Source organism: Osmerus eperlanus, chromosome 16 (genome assembly GCF_963692335.1).
Source record: "Osmerus eperlanus chromosome 16, fOsmEpe2.1, whole genome shotgun sequence".
NCBI lineage: Eukaryota > Metazoa > Chordata > Actinopteri > Osmeriformes > Osmeridae > Osmerus > Osmerus eperlanus.
The window spans coordinates 6,782,923-6,801,533 of NC_085033.1; the positions used below are offsets into that span (position 1 = coordinate 6,782,923).

The following is an 18,611-nucleotide window of genomic DNA, read 5'->3' on the forward strand; positions in this document are numbered from 1 at the left end:
CCTGTATTTGTTCTCTTCTAATGCTGTGTTCACAGTTATCTGTTTTTCACCATTGGCCTCTCTCCCTCTCTCTCTGCCTCTCCCTCTCTCTCTCTCTGCCTCTCTCTCTCTGCCTCTCCCTCTCTGTCTTTCCCTCTCTCTTTAGGCCTCTCCCCTCTATCTCTGCCTCTCTCTCTCACCATGCGATTCATGAAAGGCTTTCGGCCCAGCACGAAACACTGTTTGCCCAAATGTTCCAATGCGCGCACCCCCATGGATAGAACTCACTAGGGCCCCCCTACACATACACAAATTCCCACATAACTTTCTCTGACACACAGTCACACCCGGAGGAGCCTGGACATACAGTTTGAAACTAGAACTTTCTCTGAGGTGGAATGCTCTTTTTACCTCAATCGACAGGAATCTACTGCTGCTTCCTGCTCATTATGTTTCTCAATGTTGAATTTCACGGACCTGGGATCTGGCTATCTGTTAACCAAAACGTGTAGACGAACAAGAAGACACCGACCAAGAGAGAGAAAGGATGATGGGGCAATTACGGAATACAGAGGATGGGGGTGTAGTGGAAGGGTTCAATGCAGAAGAGTTAGAGTGTAAGATCTGCTACTGTGCCTATAGCCTTGGGGGGAGGCGGCCCAAGGTACTTGAGTGTTGCCATCGTCTGTGCGCCAAGTGTCTGACCAAGATTTTAGACCTTGGTGAGTCACCCCCGAATGCTGTGGTGTGCCCATTTTGTCGCTACATCACCAGTTTGCCTGGGGAGGTGGTGAGCAGTCTACCGGATGACTGCAACCTGGTAGCAGCACTTGCCCTCCAGAACCGGAACCAGAGGAACATCCACTACCACCATGATAGCCCCACAGAGCTGCTCCTCAGCCCCAGGCAACTGAGCTCGCTGATGGGAAGCAGTCCCAGTGCATCCCCCTCCTTGTCTACCTCGACAACTTACTCTTCAATCCGTGGCTCGCCTAACTTTGTGGTCATCACCATCATGGAGCACCCTCCTCCATCACCCCAAGATCATGTACATCACCTGCCCCTCTCTCACCCCCCAGGAGTGGCCACAATCCAGGGCAGGGATTACCGTTCCGCCAGCCTGGACTCCATGGCGTCCGTCACCCAGAGGTGCACAGTGTGGAACTGCGCTGCCCTCCTGTGTCAGACCTCGGCAAGGGCGCTGGTGTGGGTCTTAGGACTGCTCTACTTCAGCTCCCTGCCAATGGGAGTCTACTTGCTCATTATGCAGAAGACAATTCTAGGGGTGCTCTTGGTTAGCCTAGTCCCCACTAGCCTTGTTTTGATCATGGTCTATGGCTTCTGCCAGTGCATTTGTCATGAGTTCTGGGACTGCATGCCCACATAGAACCATCCTTGAGTAGGTGGGCTGAAAAGAAATCACCAGATTTTTTAATATATTTTTCAAATTGAATGACATTGAAAAGGGTCACATGAGAACTGTAAAATGTTTCTTTTCTTAAGTTTTTATTCTTTAATTATAATCTCATACTTGATGAAGTTAGGAGATTGTGTGAAAACCAATTATGTTCAAGATAGTGTAACTATTGGCATTATCTACATTTCAGATCAAAGTATTATTTTTTAGACGAACAGTGGAAAGTCCTGGAGGGTGTGAATGAGTTTGTGTTGGAGTCATCTATTTGGCTAATGACTGTATAGAATAAATACAAAACATTTAGAGCAATTAACAAGAAGCTCTTATAGAGATAAACGGGTCTAGGTATTTTAATTAAATGAGCATTGAATTGTGCATGGATGAAGTAGTACTTAATCAAAATAACGTTATAAATCTGCCAACTGTGTCTACTTGTTGTGTGGCTTAGGATTTAACTACCACAACATTTTTTTGTCACAGTCCTGATAGAGCATAAGCAGGCAAATCGATGCTTTTTAATCTGGCACAATATAAAAGGGTGCTGTTCTGATAAAGTGTAATATAACCCTGCTTTGGTTTTTACTTTTAGCAGATTGCAGTATGCTCATAGTAACATATAACATTAAAAAAATTACTAACATAAATAGACTGTTAAATAGACAGATCTTCTGTTCTGAAAACTATTAACTTTTGATACACAACTCAACAATTTGAGATTCCAAACCGAGACTGGTGTCACTTTCTCATACGTGAGGCGGGTGTTCTAAAGAAGAATCCAACAAAAAAGGAATAATAAAACCTTTACCATATTGTATGAATGAGAATTTATAAGGCTTTTGTAAGGCTTTGCCAGGAATTCAAATAGCTGTTCGTTTTGCTTGCTGTGTGAACAGTTTATAGTCCTGTTAACAACATAGCTGCTATGTAATTTGAAATGATGTATGTAGTTATAATGTAGCCATGTTATTTTGTGTGTTTCAATGCCTTATTTACCGAACAAAGGAGAGATTTAAAGAAATTAGAATGCAGGCAATGAGAAGTCTTTGCTGTGGTACTGTAGTCACCTTTTTGATGAATGAAACTCTCAGGCAAAATCACATGTACAGTATGCATCCAGTACAAAAAATAAATTTACCTCATGGTCAAAATGTTCTTAATCATTCAATAGACTGCAACTTACAATTAAGAGCCCAGTAGAAATGTTGATAGAAAACATTGCTTTTGCATGAGTATTATCATGGTCAAGTAGAATATATTCTTATGGACTGCTATAAACCTTTATGATGGTAACCATCATAGCTCACACAAGTCATTTTGTCTTTTTTTTTGCACCAATGAGTTCTTGTCTGATGGACTAACATCAAATCATATCATATCCCTTTCCACATTTTTATAAACATTCCCACTTGGTGGAGTGAGGGATCAGAAAAACATGGAAGCTGTGTGGCAAATTGAAAAACCCTCATATTTCTCTCAATTGAGGAAAATTAAGGGCACAACTGAATAACACAATTTGTGTTGTATGACAATATAGGCTCCATTAAGCTGCTTTATTGGTCTTTACTATGTGACACAAACACTTTTGCAGGGAACAGCGACACAGGGAAACACACACATACACATAAAGCCAAAACAAATCTATATAATTTAAAATGAACACAATGATATATCTGAACCAAAGCCTTCAGCTCTTTTAGACATTCATCCACATTTTACAAGGATCAGAACATGCCCATTCAATACAAGTCTGAAAGTCTGAATGCACTTGTCTCACTTGTCTTCAATTTAATTGTGATACGAAGACATCTAACCTTACATGTATGCATACACCTTGTCAGTGTTGTAATAGGCTGGTGTTATAATAAGCATCGGCACTTATTTACACAATTGAGATGAGACATTGGACAGTGTGATTGGCCTGATCTTGGTGTACAATGATGATGTAGTTAGCTACTTTATAGTCCTTCTTAAGGAAGTATGACTGGACCTGCATTGAACCAATCAGAATTGAGGATTATGCTTCGACAACAAACAAAAGATCGAGTTTACCCGAGGAGATTTGTCGGTGTCCATCTAGCTAGCTAGACAGTTTGTTTCCTTTGATTATACGAGATCAGTCTGCTTATTCGAAACGTCAACTCGTCCCAAAATGCTGTACTGTAGCATTATCTAGTTAACGTATTAGCTTTTGTCGTTGAATTCGAGGTTACCCTGATTTCTGTGTCAGCTAGGCTAGCTACAAGCTAATGTCAGCCACAAAAAGCAAGCCATCATAGCCAACTAGCTCGCAAGCTACTTGTTTGTGGCTAGTGCTTTAGCCAGCTAGCAATTGAGCTAGCCGAGCTAACGTTGGCAACTAGTGAGGGGTAACTTAGCTAGCTAATTTTATAGTTAGCTTGTTGAGATTAATTGTTGTAGTGGCTGATAAGCCATTAAGATTTAGAACAGGTTAATAGCCATGTCTGGACAGTCATCGGGCTGTGGGTTTCTTATGTCGGTTGTTGTTCACGGAGACTCGACTCTGAACGAGCAGGAAAAGGAGCTCAACCAGCGACTCCGACGGCTTTATCCAGCAGTAAATGAAAATGAGACCCCACTTCCTCGATCATGGAGTCCCAAGGACAAGTTCAGTTATATTGGCCTATCACAGAACAATCTCCGAGTGCATTATAAAGGTATTAGCCACACGGTTCACGATCTATATTAACATTACAACTCTTGTCAGGTTTCAGCTATGATTCCAACTAGCTAGTCTAGCGCTAGCATCAGCTAGGCAAGCGGAGTTAGCTCTAACTACGTAGCTAGCAAGCTAAGTCAGGCTACTACGCATCCAATCAATGGCAGTTTAGCACTAGCCGATAGCTAGCATGCTCATTTTTATAACAACAACAGGAGAGGACATCTTGTAAACCAGCTGGTGAGGTGTCGTCAGCCAAAACTGAGACATCCCGTTTTCTACTAGAAATTCTAGTTCTTTGGCTGCTTCTGAGCTAGCTACTGTAGTAGTGAAGTCTTCGAATGCTAGCTCACACCACAATGAACCCATAACAAAATAGAGCTACATTATTAGGGCATAGCCATACTGGTAAAGTAGGACCACTCTTGCACAGGCATCTGTTTATCTAGCGGAACGGGTATAATCCTGCTAGTTAACTGACGGTTAGTGTTGGTGTGTCAGTATGTGCTTCTTTGACAACTGGTTGTATGTATTATCAGTTCGCCAGCTAGACAGAATTAATCCACATGGGTTGGAAACGTCACAGTTAATGTTAACTTGGTAGCTACAGTCGCTGGTTATGCCTATTTTTGGCATGGCTGTCTTGTCAATGTAAATCCTCCTGCCCAGATGAGTTATGACAAGATTGGCATCTCAACCCCCTCAACATCCAAATGCATTGGAATGATCAGAGGAGTAAACGTTACACTTAACGTTAGTAGTACTAATACTTTTGCCCTTGGTCGACTATTCTGGTCTTCCATTTGGCATTAGGGGGCACAGCTTTTCAACTGGAATAGCTAGTTTAGTTATGAACTTCCAGGGTGTGTTTTGTCATTCTCTTAACTTTCCTAAACTCTTCCTACCAGTATGTTCTGTTACAAAATGCAATTTATACCCATTCCTGACTGTATATACACATGATCCATGATCACTTGAGCCTGACATACTGTAAGGAGTATTTTGTCATACAAAGACTGCTTAGGTAGTACTGCATGATAGACGGTGCCGCTACATCAGTTATTGATTGAAGATAAATGTGGCAGTAGGTGGAGAGATAAGAGTAGTGTGGTCTGAACAGGAGGGTGGGAAATTTGTTTCCTCAAAGCTTTTTTATGCAGTGGTTGGGAACCTTTAATTGAAATAGAGGGATATTTAATAACTTATGTCTGCAAAGTGTTGAGTGAACAAACATGTTTTCAGAAAGTATACTGTAGTTACAGTAACAGAACTAAAACAGTCAAATGAAATATAGAATGCAATGCATGACAAACACTGTAAAACAAAATAGACATAAATAATAAATTAAAATAATAATAAAGCATGCACTTGACACTAATGTATCCTTGTATTCCCTCTGTTCCTCTAATGCAAAATTGGATATGGTCTCAATAGCTTCCCAATACAAATGTTTAGATGCTTCCATAGTCACATGGCTCAAAACATGGCTCTCTAATGACATTAGGACTACTAAAGGTCAATGGGTGTTTTCCTATTTTTCCAAAATGTTTAAAAACTAAAATAGATGGTTAATTTCCATTAAAAAGTCAGAATGACCTGTAGTAACGATGCAAACGTAATGATATAGATTTTTTTTTTTAACATTTAGCAGACGCTCTTATCCAGAGCGACTTACAGTAAGTACAGGGACATTTCCCCCGAGGCAAGTAGGGTGAAGTGCCTTTCCCAAGGACACAACGTCATTTGACACGGCCGGGAATCGAACTGGCAGCCTTCAGATTACTAGCCCGATTCCCTAACCGCTCAGCCATCTGACCCCCTGAATTCTTGGTTTAGCATATTTTTTAATCACACAAGTGAAGCCAGCTGTGGAGTAGAGAGGGTGCTCTGGTAGGGTCTGGGAGACAGCCTTCCACACTTCATCAACTGACGCAAAAAATGTGCTTTGTGAAGTAAAATAATTTGTGACAAGTATAATTAATTTAAAGTCAGGAATCGCTTGACCATGGTGTTGAAACCCCATGAAACCAATTTTGAAGCGTAACTTGTCAGCCATTCAATGAACAACAGCCAGGGCAGCATGAACAGTGCTGTCTTGACGAGAATGACTAAGTTAATTTCACCTGACTCAACACATGGTCAGTTACCACCCTCAGGTCTGTGTGGTGGGCTCTCTGTGTCTTGGGCTTTTGGGCTAGTGCTCCTCCTCTGTACCTCTCTCTAACCTCCCACGTGCCTTCCTGAAGGTCATGGAAAGACCCCTAAAGACGCAGCGTCAGTGCGGGCCACACACCCCATCCCTGCCGCGTGTGGCGTATACTACTTTGAGGTGAAGATCATCAGCAAAGGCCGAGATGGGTAAGGCCAAATAGACACACTACTGAAGGAATTACTTTTATATATGGTTTATCAAAAATATAAGAGGTTCAGCTACCAAGTTTTACCAAGTTACAGTATAGTCCTAATACACTATAGTTGTACAGAATTAAATCATAGTCCTTGACCCTTTTGCTGTTTTTGCCAGAGCAAAAGTGTCAGTTTGAGCAGCTGTAGTGGAGCCCTACTCTATAATTGCCCCAGTTGACTTCCATTTATTTGATTTAATTGATTGATCCGTAATTAATTAATCCCTCCCATCCCTGAAGTATTGTTTTACATTAATGTCACAAAATATGGGTCAGTGTCTTCGGATGCTTATTCATGATGTGTTCGCAGTGAAATTGGAAATTAATCACAAATTTATTTATTTTGGGACGCACCAATACCAATATTGGGTCTGATACTGCGCTCATGCACTCAAACGCTTAAAAATTATCTGATTCCAAAAACTGATGCCATCTGACATGTATGTCAATGTGTAAACATTCAGTGCACAGAAACACCAGCATCAGACACTATGTCAGCGGTGTGGTAATATTTCCAAATTAACAATCGCAACCAAGTGGGTTTGGGTTGGCAACATCAAAAAGGGAGATACTGGGAGGTACAAAAACAAGTTCTTACAATACAAGTAACCTGATTAAACATCTGAAAATGAAACAGTGTGCATGAAAGATTTTGCACTTGCAGTAGCACAAAGCAACCAATATTGTAACAAACCCTAGCAATGGAAAGAGAAAATGTTAGGAGACATAAACATACAAATACCAGAAGTGCTTACATCATTCATTATGTCTGAAGATCAACCACTGTCAATCGTTGAGAACGTGGGCTTCGGTTGCATTCTGAATGTCTTGAATCTCTAGGCTTTTTTTATTATGTCTTTTGAATAACAGTTGCTGAAAATAATCAACACACTGTCCTCAAGTCATTATTCTTACAGGATCAACTGTAAAATTATTTACAGTGCTTTGCCAAAAAGTAAAAGGATATGGTATTGGTGCATCCCTAGATAAACATTTACTGTATATCTTTTACCTTCTTTACAACTTGGCTCATTGTTAATTTCTATAACAGGTACATGGGTATCGGTCTCTCAGCTCAAGGTGTCAACATGAACAGACTCCCTGGTAAGTTGACACATGAAAGCCTTTCGTATGCATGCAGAATACCTACAGGATGTGGGTTTTTTGTGGTTACTGCTGTGTCATTGTTAGTTGCCACTGCCTGTGGAATTGTCAGTGAGACACTCATTCAGGCTTATTCTGTGGGCACATCTTGTGTCCTTGTAAGTGCAGATAATTTAGAATCTATTTTGCTTTTTAGAAATGATTGGGCATAGTGTGGGTGTGTGTGTCGGGGGTTATCTATCTAAAGATGTGTGGGAGTGCATTGCTGGGGTGTGTTTAAAGAGACCCGATGGGCTTCTGCTCATTCTTTGGCCTGAAATGACACAGTGGAGCCAGGGTCACATGTTAGCATTGGCGGTTAGCGGTTATCTGGCTTTACAGGCTAGTCTCTCAGCCCCTTTAATACCAGTCACAGGGCCTTAGGACATAGGGTGGGCCCACTGAGAAAGCTGCAGCTTTTTAGGGCAGTAAGATAGCCGCAAAGCACTGTCAAGTCCTTGCAAAGCATTTGCAAATTGCAAGATCCCATTCACAAAATGCAACTGAAAGGAAAGCCATATGTAATATGTTTGGGGGCACTGCAAATTGTGCCAAAATAAGTCAATCAATGGGTGGTCTTGGCATCCAGTTGCTAGTTTTGTGTGAGTGCTGAATAGGCTTGAAATCCCTGTCCCATGTGGAGCAAGACCAAATAGGTTTAAAAAAAGGATTAAAAAAAAAAAATGAAAACACAACCGTATTCCAAATTCTACAAATTGCATTTCAATAATGCATATCAAAAAGAGACTTCATTGGAGATCCTAGCCTACAGGAGCAGCACATGAAATGGGAAGCTGGTTATTGACAGCTAATGTACTACTGATGAAGTGTACTGTAAAAAATTATAAAATATGTATATTTATCATGCATTTTCTTCAGGTTGGGACAAGCACTCATATGGTTACCACGGAGACGATGGCCACTCATTCTGCTCTTCTGGTACTGGGCAACCTTACGGGCCCACATTCACAACGGGCGATGTGATTGGCTGCTGTGTCAACCTCATCAACAACACATGTTTCTACACAAAGAATGGCCACAGCTTGGGTACAGAACATACCTGCTTCTATTGTTTTATACAATGGTAGAATTACATTTGATGTCTTACTGTGCAGATACCCCTAAAAAAAGTTTGACAATTGTCCCACCCTCTAAGTAATGTCATGTTTTTATTTATTTTTTATAACTGATTAGTAAACTTGCTGATGCCTTTTACTTTCTTCTTTGTCCAACAGGAATCGCTTTTACTGATCTACCAGTAAGTACTGCATCCATCACTCAGATTGTGATGATATTTGCAACTAGAAAGAACTTAGAATATAGTTTGGCCACACACTTTTATTTCTTGAAATGTAGTATTTATTCTTAAGGAATGAGGATGTGTTATTCACTGCTGTGTTGCACAGTTGTTCTTTGCAGCAGAATGGCTGCTTACTTGGGAATAGAATAAGAAAAGATTTAGCACAAACAATAATCCTTTGAGCAGATAAACAAGCTTGGCTGTCAGCCAGCATTCATGTGTTTCTGAGTTTGTCCGTGCTGTGCGTCACCTCCCCCAGTCGTCACAAAGATGACCTTTCTCATTAGATCATGAAAAGCAGATCTTTGGACAAGTGTCTTCTCCGTTAGAGCTCATGACTCCTAGACACCGTGCATCCAAAAGTCAAGTCGCTAGCTTGATTTCACAGTCTCTTATAAAGAGCCACAAGTGAATTTTTGAACTTGTTCGGTAGAATGAAACATAAAATTAAATTATATATAAGTATTATACAAAGCTGTGGGCAAGTATATTTAGCAGTAACAGCTGCTATAAAACAATGCTTTGTCATCTGAATAAAAAGCCAATTTTCAGTAGGAAAATGCAGAGCCAAAATGCAGCACTTCTGCTCGTGAGATGTATGGAAAAATCTGTTTGCGCCATACCATTTTTTTTCTCTTCCGACACCTTCCAGCCCAACCTGTATCCCACTGTGGGACTACAGACCCCAGGGGAAGTGGTGGATGCTAACTTTGGCCAGCACCCTTTTGTGTTCGACATTGAGGACTACATGCGCGAGTGGAGGACTAAAATCCAGGCCCAAATCGACAGGTTTCCTATTGGAGAACGGGAGGGAGAGTGGCAGTCCATGATCCAGAAGTAAGTCCCTAGATACTACATTTCCCATCATTCTCCGCTGCCATTGGATTGTCTTCTGCATCCTGTTTCACCATGATGACTGGATGCAGACAAAACTCCATTCAAAGGGGATTTGGATTGCGAAAGATAAATTTACTAGTATACATTTGATTATGTTTTTGTAATTTGTATTTGTTAGAAGAGAACTCATGACTGTAAAACACTAAGTGATAATGTTGTTCACTACTGTCTAGTCACCAACCAAAACGTAGCAAGCTACCGGTACAATTGTAGTAGCTTGATCCTTTTGACAATTCATTTACAATCACAATTATTGGCCTTTTAGTTCTAACCTGTGAACTTCAAGCATTTAATTGTAAATTAATTAATTAATAATTGTAATTCCCAATGATGACAATTTGTGTAGTTTCTAAAGGTTCCTAAGGTGATCTCTTATGTTGTGTGTTAGGCATGGGGTTTCATTTCGACATGATTCCTACTGAGTATTCTCACTGTCCAACACAGAATGGTGGCGTCCTACTTGGTCCATCACAGCTATTGTGCCACAGCTGAAGCCTTCGCCAAATCCACTGACCAGGCTGTGCACGAGGAGCTGGCCTCCATCAAAAACAGGCAGAGTGAGTCGTGGGTGTTGATTTGTGAATTGGTGAATACAATGTCGAATGGGCAAAACTACGGATGTAAGAATTCACTGTTTTTATATGTTGTCGGTCCTTAAAATGGCCAAACACAAGAAATTGCCATCCTCATGTTTGCAATGCCCCGTGTTCTTCAACATTCTTGCAGAAATCCAGAAGCTGGTGCTGTCAGGCAGAATGGGAGAGGCCATCGAGACGACCCAACAGCTCTACCCCAGTCTTCTGGAGAGGAACCCTGACCTCATGTTCATGTTGAAGTGAGTCACTGCATTTTTGCATGCATGTATTTTCCTGTCCATGTCGCTTAACTTGCACTTATGAAAGCCCTCATCTATTTTTCCTCCAAGCATTTTTTGTATATTGCCATAACACATGCGTTTTAGATTTGTTCTGGTTGTTTTATAGGTAAAGGCCTATTCTGGAGTAAAGGTTGTTGTACTTTCTTAGTGGATTAGATCTTTGTGTCATGTCTACCTTTTATACGTTATATCCCTGTTTGATTATTATTATTATTACATTTACTACGTATAATCACACATACACTTTTCCTTTCCCTTCTAACTTCTCATTCATCTCACTTTCTTTTTTTATCCGGACTTATCCGCCCTTTGACTGAAACCCTCCTCTCCCTCTCTCTCTCCACCAGAGTGAGACAGTTTATAGAGATGGTAAACGGGACAGACAGTGAGGTGAGGTGTTTGGGTGGACGGAGCCCCAAGTCCCAGGACAGCTACACAGGTTCACCCCGCAACTTCAGTAGTCCCAGCCACAAAGCCAGTGGCTCTCAGGCCTACCTCACAGGTACATGTGGACGCAAGACACACACACTTCCAATATTCTAGGAATATTACCTCAGAGTTGCGGTGTTTGACCCAATTTACTCTCTCCAAGTTTGTTGATAAATGTTCTTTTTCAAGTAGATTTCCACCTAGGCAAAAGGTCTCAGATATGTACCTCCTATTGAATCTGTATTTATCTCCAGTTTAGTGATATCTTTTTTGACTTTCTCCTCAGGGTCCGACAGCAACTGCTGCAATGGAGTGACCTCCAGTAAGACCCACCCATCCCCCTCCCATTACAGCCACAAGCCCTGCACCCCGGGACCCGCCCTCCCCGCAGCAGAGGTCAGCCTCAATGGCAGCAGCAGCCAACCCCTCAACACCAGGTAATCCATCTGAACAGGGACTGCTCGTCTCTGTTTCCCAAAAATGTTCCTTCGATGTGACATCATTTATGAACTCAAATGATCCGGGCCCAAAGCCGCAAAGACGGCAGGGTTTGAAATATAGTTGGGTAAACGAAAGCTAGTTCCAATTTACCAGTTCCATGTACTTTCTAATGTTGCTGACATTGTGCTTAGGCCTTAAATGGTATATTTACATTTAGTCATTTAGCAGACGCTCTTATCCAGAGCGACTTACAGTAAGTACAGGGACACTCCCCCCGAGGCAAGTAGGGTGAGGTGCCTTGCCAAAGGACACAACGTCATTTGTCCCGCACAGCCAGGAATCAAACCGGCAACCTTCTGATTAATAGCCAGACTCCTTAACCGCTTAGCCATCTGATCCCGGTATATATTTGGATCGATGATGGGGTGGAGAATCTCTACGTCTCTTAACATATGTTCTACCGCTTGGTTCTTTGTATTGTAGTACTGATGTGGACATGGAAGAGGATCATTTCAGTAATGGAGTGACCGAGTCATCCTCTAACGGCTTCCTCAACGGCAGCTCCAAACACGGAGCCGAGCCAGAGGACTGCGACGCAGACATGGGTGAGTCGGCTGTTCCCCAAATACGGAAGAGTTGCGACCTTGCCTGCGTTGTTTTCTGTCACATGGTGTAAACAGTAGCCTCATGTAGGAGATGTTGTCGCCAACAGAGGTGGAGTCCACCCAGTCCAAGAGGCAACTGTGTGGGGGGAGCCAGGCAGCCATCGAGAGGATGATTCACTTTGGCCGGGAGCTCCAGAGCATGAGCGAGCACCTGCGTCGCGAGTGTGGCAAAAACTCTGCCAACAAGAAGATGCTCAAGGTAGACGGATCCTGCTTTTACAGCGTCATGAAATGAATGGATACGTTATTATTTGAATAGTGGGTGGGCTTGATTTGCTAACCGGGCGTATGTGGTTTGCTCTTAATGATAAGAAACCATTTAGAGCACGTATGTCATGAATTGATCGATTGTCAAAGGGGAAGTTTGAGACTGGGGGAAACACCCCTCTCTCCTGCGTTTTCATTTGTGAGCACAATGAAGCCTTCTCATTCAGCCTCCTGCTCTGCCTATAGGATGCGTTCAGCCTGCTGGCTTACTCTGACCCCTGGGGCAGCCCTGTGGGATATCAGCTTGATTCAATCCAGAGAGAGCCGGTTTGCTCCACCCTCAACAGTGCAATATTAGGTAGGTAAATGCATCTATGACACGCCTAGTATAGCTGCATGTCATTATCATGTCCACTGAATACTTTCCAACGCAGTCACTAAACGTGTAGGTCATTATGTTTAAACATACTTTCTTTACCTCGTAATGGAAGAAGTACATACAAGGTGCTTGAAAATACTGGACTTTTTACCAATGGGTGCTTCTCACTGCTCCTTGAAAATTAAAAATGACAACAAAAAATCTAAGTATATTTATACTTTCAATATAGTGACGATGCATTCCAAAAGATAATCCTTAAAATGACTTTATTTTATATAAATGTAAATAAATGACTAAGAATACCTTCATATCCTAAAAACGCCACCCAACTACCTTCCATGTTTAGATGCTTTGAGCCACTTCAGCCTCATTTATTTATTTATTTATTTGATCCTTTTTAAGAACTGCAGACACCCTCATAGACGACCCCTTCTTACAGGGAAACTGACTGCACTGAAAATGTTGATATGCTGAATTGCACCCCTTGTTAATCTTACATGGCTTCTCTCCACCTTTTCCAGAGACTCATAACCTTCCCAAGCAACCCCCTCTGGCCCAGGCTGTGGGCCAGGCCGCCCAATGCCTGTCAATCATGGCGCGCTCCGGCAGCGGTTCCTGCGCCTTCGCCTCCGTGGACGATTACTTGCACTAGTTGCAACACGCGCGCGCACACACACACATACATATATACACACACACAAACAAAGGTCTGTTTAGTTAAAAACTCTCTTAGCTCCTAGACCCTTGTGTATGCTTAAAGGACCAAATAGGTGTGATGAGAGCTCCACCTTTTTCTCTGATGGACCGAGGTGAAATGCTTCCCACTTGTCCAGTCCTCGCAAGCTACAGAGGTCAAGCGTGTAGGAGCTGGTGGCCGACTAGACAGTCTTAGGACACACGAATACACGCCGCTCACCCCCCCATCAACTTAAATCTCAATCCCCATATTTTGGCTAGCTGTGCTAGGTTGCATACAGGCTTCACAAGACTCCTAAACCATTTGGTTGACTGCAGAGAGACTAGCCATAAGTAGCCATCAAGCAAGCGAACTTGATCTGCTCAAACACGGATCGTCTTTGTGGGGTAGGGTTAGGGCTAACCCCCTTTCTCTTTTCTCACTTTAGAGACCATGCCAATCTCGGTCTAAACACCCCCCCCCCCCCATTGTCATACTTCTATTTGCCATTGGTTCACAAACTTGAGATTGTGCTGATGGCAGGGGTGGGGGGCAATACAACCACAGACAAAAAACAGTGCTCTGGTACATGTTGTTGTGTCCTCCAGGGCTAATTAAATGCATAATATTTGGCTCCCTAGCGGCTAGTCAACAACTACTTATCCTAAATATCAGAGATTGCAACGTATGTAGACGTGAACTTTGAAGAAGCCAGCGGGAAACTACAGTCTCCTTTTTCTCCTTTTGTTTTTAATCTTGTTTATATTTTTGGGGTAAAGTGTGGAAAAGAAGAGTAAAGTGAGGGCGACTAGGCTCTGGTTCTGTATCCTGGTTTACACAGCATGGTGCAAATTATTATTTTGACCTGCTTATACAGTATATTTGTTGAGTGCCGGTAAGAGTGAAATCCACCAAATAATAAAGGTCCCAATCCCACCAATCCTTGACAGTGTGTGTACATGGTAACATTTATATGAATCAAAAATTATTATATTAAGAGTGAGATATTTAGCTATCAAAAGAAAGTAAATGATACAAAAACAATCCACATTGCTACTATCCGACAGACAACTGATCGATTGTGATGGTCAGTTACAGAGGCTGTCAATGTTTCTTTCCCCAGTTCCTCTGTGGTTGGTGAGTTCACTCTCCTCCAGACTACCTAGGTATCCCACTTTTTTCAACTGCACAGCAGCGGTGATGCAATGTCGTTTTGAATTTTCTTAATGTATTGTCTAGATTTGTCCTGTATCAACACATAACTCAGGAGCCAAATGCCCTTTCTCCTTTATGTAATTGCAATTCCTAGTAACTATTGAATGTGTTTCAGTGAGGCTCATAAGGGGGCTTTTCAGACTTGAATTTTAAAGTTATTTTAGCCCCCATTTAAACTAATAGCATGCTACCCCTTTGAAGAATCTCATGGATTATTAATCTCAGCATTCATACTATACCAGATAATCAAATAAACTAACAGCCAGCCAACCATAGCATTGGGTCTGGGTCAAGCATGACCTCTCCCCCCTAGGTCAGACAGCATAAGAAACCACACCCTAGCAAGTGGTTAAATTGATTATTCATGTATGAAAAGCCCTATTAGCTTGGCCCTGTGAGGTAGTTGGTGATTGTTGGCACATTAATAATTAACCCCCGTCTACACAGACTTGCTTTTTCCTCCCTTTGTTGACCAGACCCTTCTATGGCTCAGTATTCATGCAGCAGAAACATTTTCAGTATGTCAAATGTGCCCTGGCTACCACATTAACAATAAAGAACCAAATACCTAGGAAGAGGACACTGGACCTGTGTTTTAGCCTGTCTTTGTGCTTGCTGTTGCCAAGGAACTGAAATACTAAGGCTAAATGCTAATACTACACCAGTGCAGTACTTCAAATCCCTAGTGGTTTCTAAGTAGGCCTAACTGGCATTTAAAACTTAAGGTTGGAACTTACTGGTTTGACATGAGCTGTCACATCTTTTGGAACTTTGTTTGACAGTGTCCTTTTGATCAGAACCGATGCATGCCATAGTCGTTGGTAGTACGATCAAGTTAAATGTTTTATTTACACCAATCCATAGTGTATATGGATATCCATAGGTATAATACAATGAGTTGTCCACCGCTAGTTTGTGTCCATTGAAAAAAGGGATGTTCAGTTTTGAGGGTGAAATGATTTATATTTAAATAAAAGAAATAACAGCATTTGTGTTGATAATGCCTTGTGCTGGGACTGCTTGTGACACAAACTGCAAAGTGTGTTGACACAAATAAAACCTGACTATCACCTTCAGTTTAATTATAAAACTCCTTAGCAAACATTGTATAGATGTATACAGAGGTATTCACTAATCATGGCATACATTGACGACAACAACCAGTTTGTCCTTTACAATTATAGTAAAACATCCAGTGCCTTAAATGCTTATGAAAGCTTTAATCACCTTGAGAGTAAGTGACTTGCAGAGTTGTATATGATGCATTTATGGAGCGTAATTGTTCAGTATTCAGAAAAAACAACTGACCAAAGACAGTGCTACTGTGACATCACAACCTCCACTCCACCCTCCTCTTCACTACTTCAAAATGCAAAATTAAGGATCTTTTGTTCAGGCTTCATTTTAGATGCATTGTTTACAATGGGCTTTCTGAATTTGCCAATTTAAATGTTCATAAACTGGCAATCTAGATTTCTTCAGGTGGAAGAAAAAAAAACAATAGAAGATAAATAACATTCCACTTTTCAATTTTGTCAGTTTGAGGAAACATTTTTTTTGTGAATCCAGCGTTTCTTCAACTTCTCTGCCTTCTCTTTTTTCTTTGTGGCTGTAAAGCAAAATGACACACATGGTTATGCTCAAGCTATGCCTAATTTAGGCCATGCTTTAGTCCATATGATACATTTTGTATACTCATCCCTTAAACATGGAAGAACTCACCCCAATCCTTCTTGACAAACTGCACAGCGGCACTTTTGTTTTGCCCCCTCTTATTTGCAAGGGAGAGAAGTTCATTGTCTGTGAGGAGACAATATAGATTTCATGAGACATTAGGAGATCCCCAAGAGTTAAAATTATTTTCACACAAAATAGTCTAAATGGGTTATAAAACCATATTTTCATCCACAATTTATTCAGTGGGCACATTGTTTGAGTGGGTTTCTTCCTTTAAACAGCTGATCAGGTAAGTACTGACGTGAATATCAGAACCAACATGGCTGTATGTAGATCTGTCTGTAAAATGTATGCGTGTTTGGGCCGAGCTCATACTTGTGGTTCTATGACTTTGTGCTCCGTACAGTCTTGATTGGATGAAGTCAGCAGCTGCTTGTTGTTGGAAGTTGGCAGAGGGTCTGCCTTTCAGCCTCATCACACTGTTGTTCCATTTTAAACTGTGATGGAACATTTTCGGGAATAATAATTGTGTTATTGTCTTCCCATGAAAGTCAGTATTTTTACTTTAGATTTGGAGCTAATTCTGTTGCCATGCTCCCATTAGCACTACGACTGAAATGGCTCCATACCCCCTGACACCTTTATCTTGGTTCTTATCCGTTTCCTTCTCTTCTGTTCCCTCCCCCTCCTCTGAACCACCAGTCTCTATATCGCTGTTCTCATTTTCTGCTGTGGAAGAAAGAACAAACCATACTGGTTAAGTCATAGGTTATAAAAGAGCTGTACTAATTGGTAACTGTCTTGAAAAACTTGCTAGCAAGAGGCTATTTTGACAGTAATAAAATGCATGCCTAAACTACATTTGACTTACTGGTCACATGAATTAATATTATCTATTGGACAAAATGTGCATCATTCTCCATTATTTAACCTAATTTGAGGCAATTTCATAAACCATGGTTTTTAATAGGTCTAGCTTGTCATCTGTTGAGCCACAATTAGCTATCCATGTAAAAGTAATGGTGTAAATGCACTTACCTTGGTCTATAGAAAGATTCTGCTTCCTATAGAAAAAGAAAGGTTGGTTAACTTTTTAAAACACTTTTTATGTTATTATTGTGGTAATAAGTGATCCTCTGCACTTACTTGGGTTGGGCTATATCTATTTCCTCCAATACATCAGCAGGAAGAAGCCTTTTTTTCTGTAAGACATATTCAATAACATCAAAACGTTTCCACAGAAATTGAACTTCACTCTTATTGACCCAAAACACTCATGTCAATAAACTGAACATCTTACTTTGTGAATTTTAATCAAATATACAAATATGGAACATAAGTGTTTCCCTATGAAACGCCTGAACTATGGTGACATTTTGTGTGCATGATTTGCCTGTCCACGATTTATCACTTTTTGCACTCATGGTTGCACTGGCAGACGCTGTCTGCGCAACTTTACGGCGCAATGTTATGACGAAGTGGACAGTGGTGTGCGCGTAATGCAAACAGCCTCCTATATACCTACAACGAAATCGCTGCTGTAGTACGTAACAAAAGTAAAATACGTTAATAGGGATTTAAGACTTACATTTAGCTCTTGACATACACAAAGCGACCCAAAAATATATGCTACAAAGCTTTCAGCCTGTGAGATTCCGTTATTCCTTTGATTCTGGCCTACCTTCTGTTGCTGAAAGAGCTCCTGTCGCCGCCTTCGTTTTTCCTTTAGCAAATCTTTTTCTCTATTAACAACAAGAAAATATCAATGTAAATAAATAACAATTACGTAACCCAAACATATTGCCGCACCATATAATTTCGTTACAGTAGCCTAGTGAGTCCGTAGCCTACTGGTAGCTAGCGTAGTTTACCGTCTGGCAGTCTCCAATGCATTTTTCATTCTCTTAATAGCGGATGCTTTAGAATCTTCAAACGTGACTTCTTCGGGAGCCTCATCATCGCTTGAGTTTAGACCGAGGTCGAAATGTTCATTCATTTTTTCATTATCTGTTGTCCGATCCCGAAAACTTTTCCCATGCTGCCTTTTCGCCATCTTGAATGTATGCGCACGTCATCAGTCAACGCCGTGTGGTCAAATGGCATACCGTCAGGTGCAAAGAGGTTGCAAAATAATTATCAGTGGTTGCAAACGGTCTTATCTCTGCACCGAAAAAAAAAAAAAAAGATGCGATACAAAGGGTGATTCATGTGAAGGCAAAAAGACTAT

The 18,611-nt window shown here is 41.3% G+C and overlaps 3 protein-coding genes across 4 annotated transcripts; 2 read left to right on the forward strand and 1 right to left on the reverse strand.

Moving 5' to 3' along the window:
- The first annotated feature begins 331 nt into the window (after nt 1–331).
- Nucleotides 332–2,571, forward strand: rnf182 (ring finger protein 182). The gene has a single exon (XM_062482305.1). It carries the CDS (start codon nt 527–529, stop codon nt 1,364–1,366), a length of 840 nt encoding a protein of 279 aa, XP_062338289.1. The 5' UTR covers nt 332–526; the 3' UTR covers nt 1,367–2,571.
- An 821-nt stretch (nt 2,572–3,392) lies between these two features.
- ranbp9 (RAN binding protein 9) lies at nt 3,393–14,439 on the forward strand. The gene is made up of 14 exons (XM_062482273.1): nt 3,393–4,071; nt 6,320–6,431; nt 7,530–7,582; nt 8,501–8,668; nt 8,857–8,879; nt 9,574–9,758; nt 10,263–10,375; nt 10,545–10,653; nt 11,043–11,197; nt 11,411–11,561; nt 12,049–12,170; nt 12,278–12,429; nt 12,684–12,795; nt 13,338–14,439. The coding sequence occupies exons 1-14, from the start codon at nt 3,855–3,857 to the stop codon at nt 13,466–13,468; spliced, it is 1,803 nt and encodes a 600-aa protein (XP_062338257.1). The 5' UTR covers nt 3,393–3,854; the 3' UTR covers nt 13,469–14,439.
- A 1,198-nt stretch (nt 14,440–15,637) lies between these two features.
- Nucleotides 15,638–18,486, reverse strand: nol7 (nucleolar protein 7). Of its 2 annotated transcripts, none has more exons than XM_062482313.1 (8): nt 18,256–18,486; nt 18,066–18,126; nt 17,531–17,586; nt 17,423–17,448; nt 17,014–17,110; nt 16,760–16,881; nt 16,430–16,507; nt 15,638–16,316 (listed from the first exon to the last, which is right to left on the reverse strand). In XM_062482313.1, the coding sequence occupies exons 1-8, from the start codon at nt 18,435–18,437 to the stop codon at nt 16,243–16,245; spliced, it is 696 nt and encodes a 231-aa protein (XP_062338297.1). In that variant the 5' UTR covers nt 18,438–18,486; the 3' UTR covers nt 15,638–16,242. The 2 variants fall into 2 exon arrangements, with proteins under 2 accessions (XP_062338297.1, XP_062338295.1); XM_062482311.1 differs by having other exon boundaries at nt 17,014–17,113; nt 18,256–18,484.
- Nucleotides 18,487–18,611: the final 125 nt, after the last annotated feature.

Bases quoted from the DNA above. Each gene is read 5' to 3' on its own strand.
- rnf182 (XM_062482305.1), top strand. From the start codon at position 527: ATGATGGGGCAATTACGGAATACAGAGGATGGGGGTGTAGTGGAAGGG.
- nol7 (XM_062482311.1), bottom strand. From the start codon at position 18,437: ATGGCGAAAAGGCAGCATGGGAAAAGTTTTCGGGATCGGACAACAGAT. The intron at 18,127-18,255 runs GTAAACTACGCT...TGTTGTTAATAG, and splicing joins GCATTGGAGACTGCCAGACG to AGAAAAAGATTTGCTAAAGG. The intron at 17,587-18,065 runs GTAGGCCAGAAT...TATGTCTTACAG, and splicing joins AGCTCTTTCAGCAACAGAAG to AAAAAAAGGCTTCTTCCTGC.
- ranbp9 (XM_062482273.1), top strand. From the start codon at position 3,855: ATGTCTGGACAGTCATCGGGCTGTGGGTTTCTTATGTCGGTTGTTGTT. The intron at 11,198-11,410 runs GTACATGTGGAC...CTTTCTCCTCAG, and splicing joins CTCTCAGGCCTACCTCACAG to GGTCCGACAGCAACTGCTGC. The intron at 11,562-12,048 runs GTAATCCATCTG...TTTGTATTGTAG, and splicing joins AGCCAACCCCTCAACACCAG to TACTGATGTGGACATGGAAG.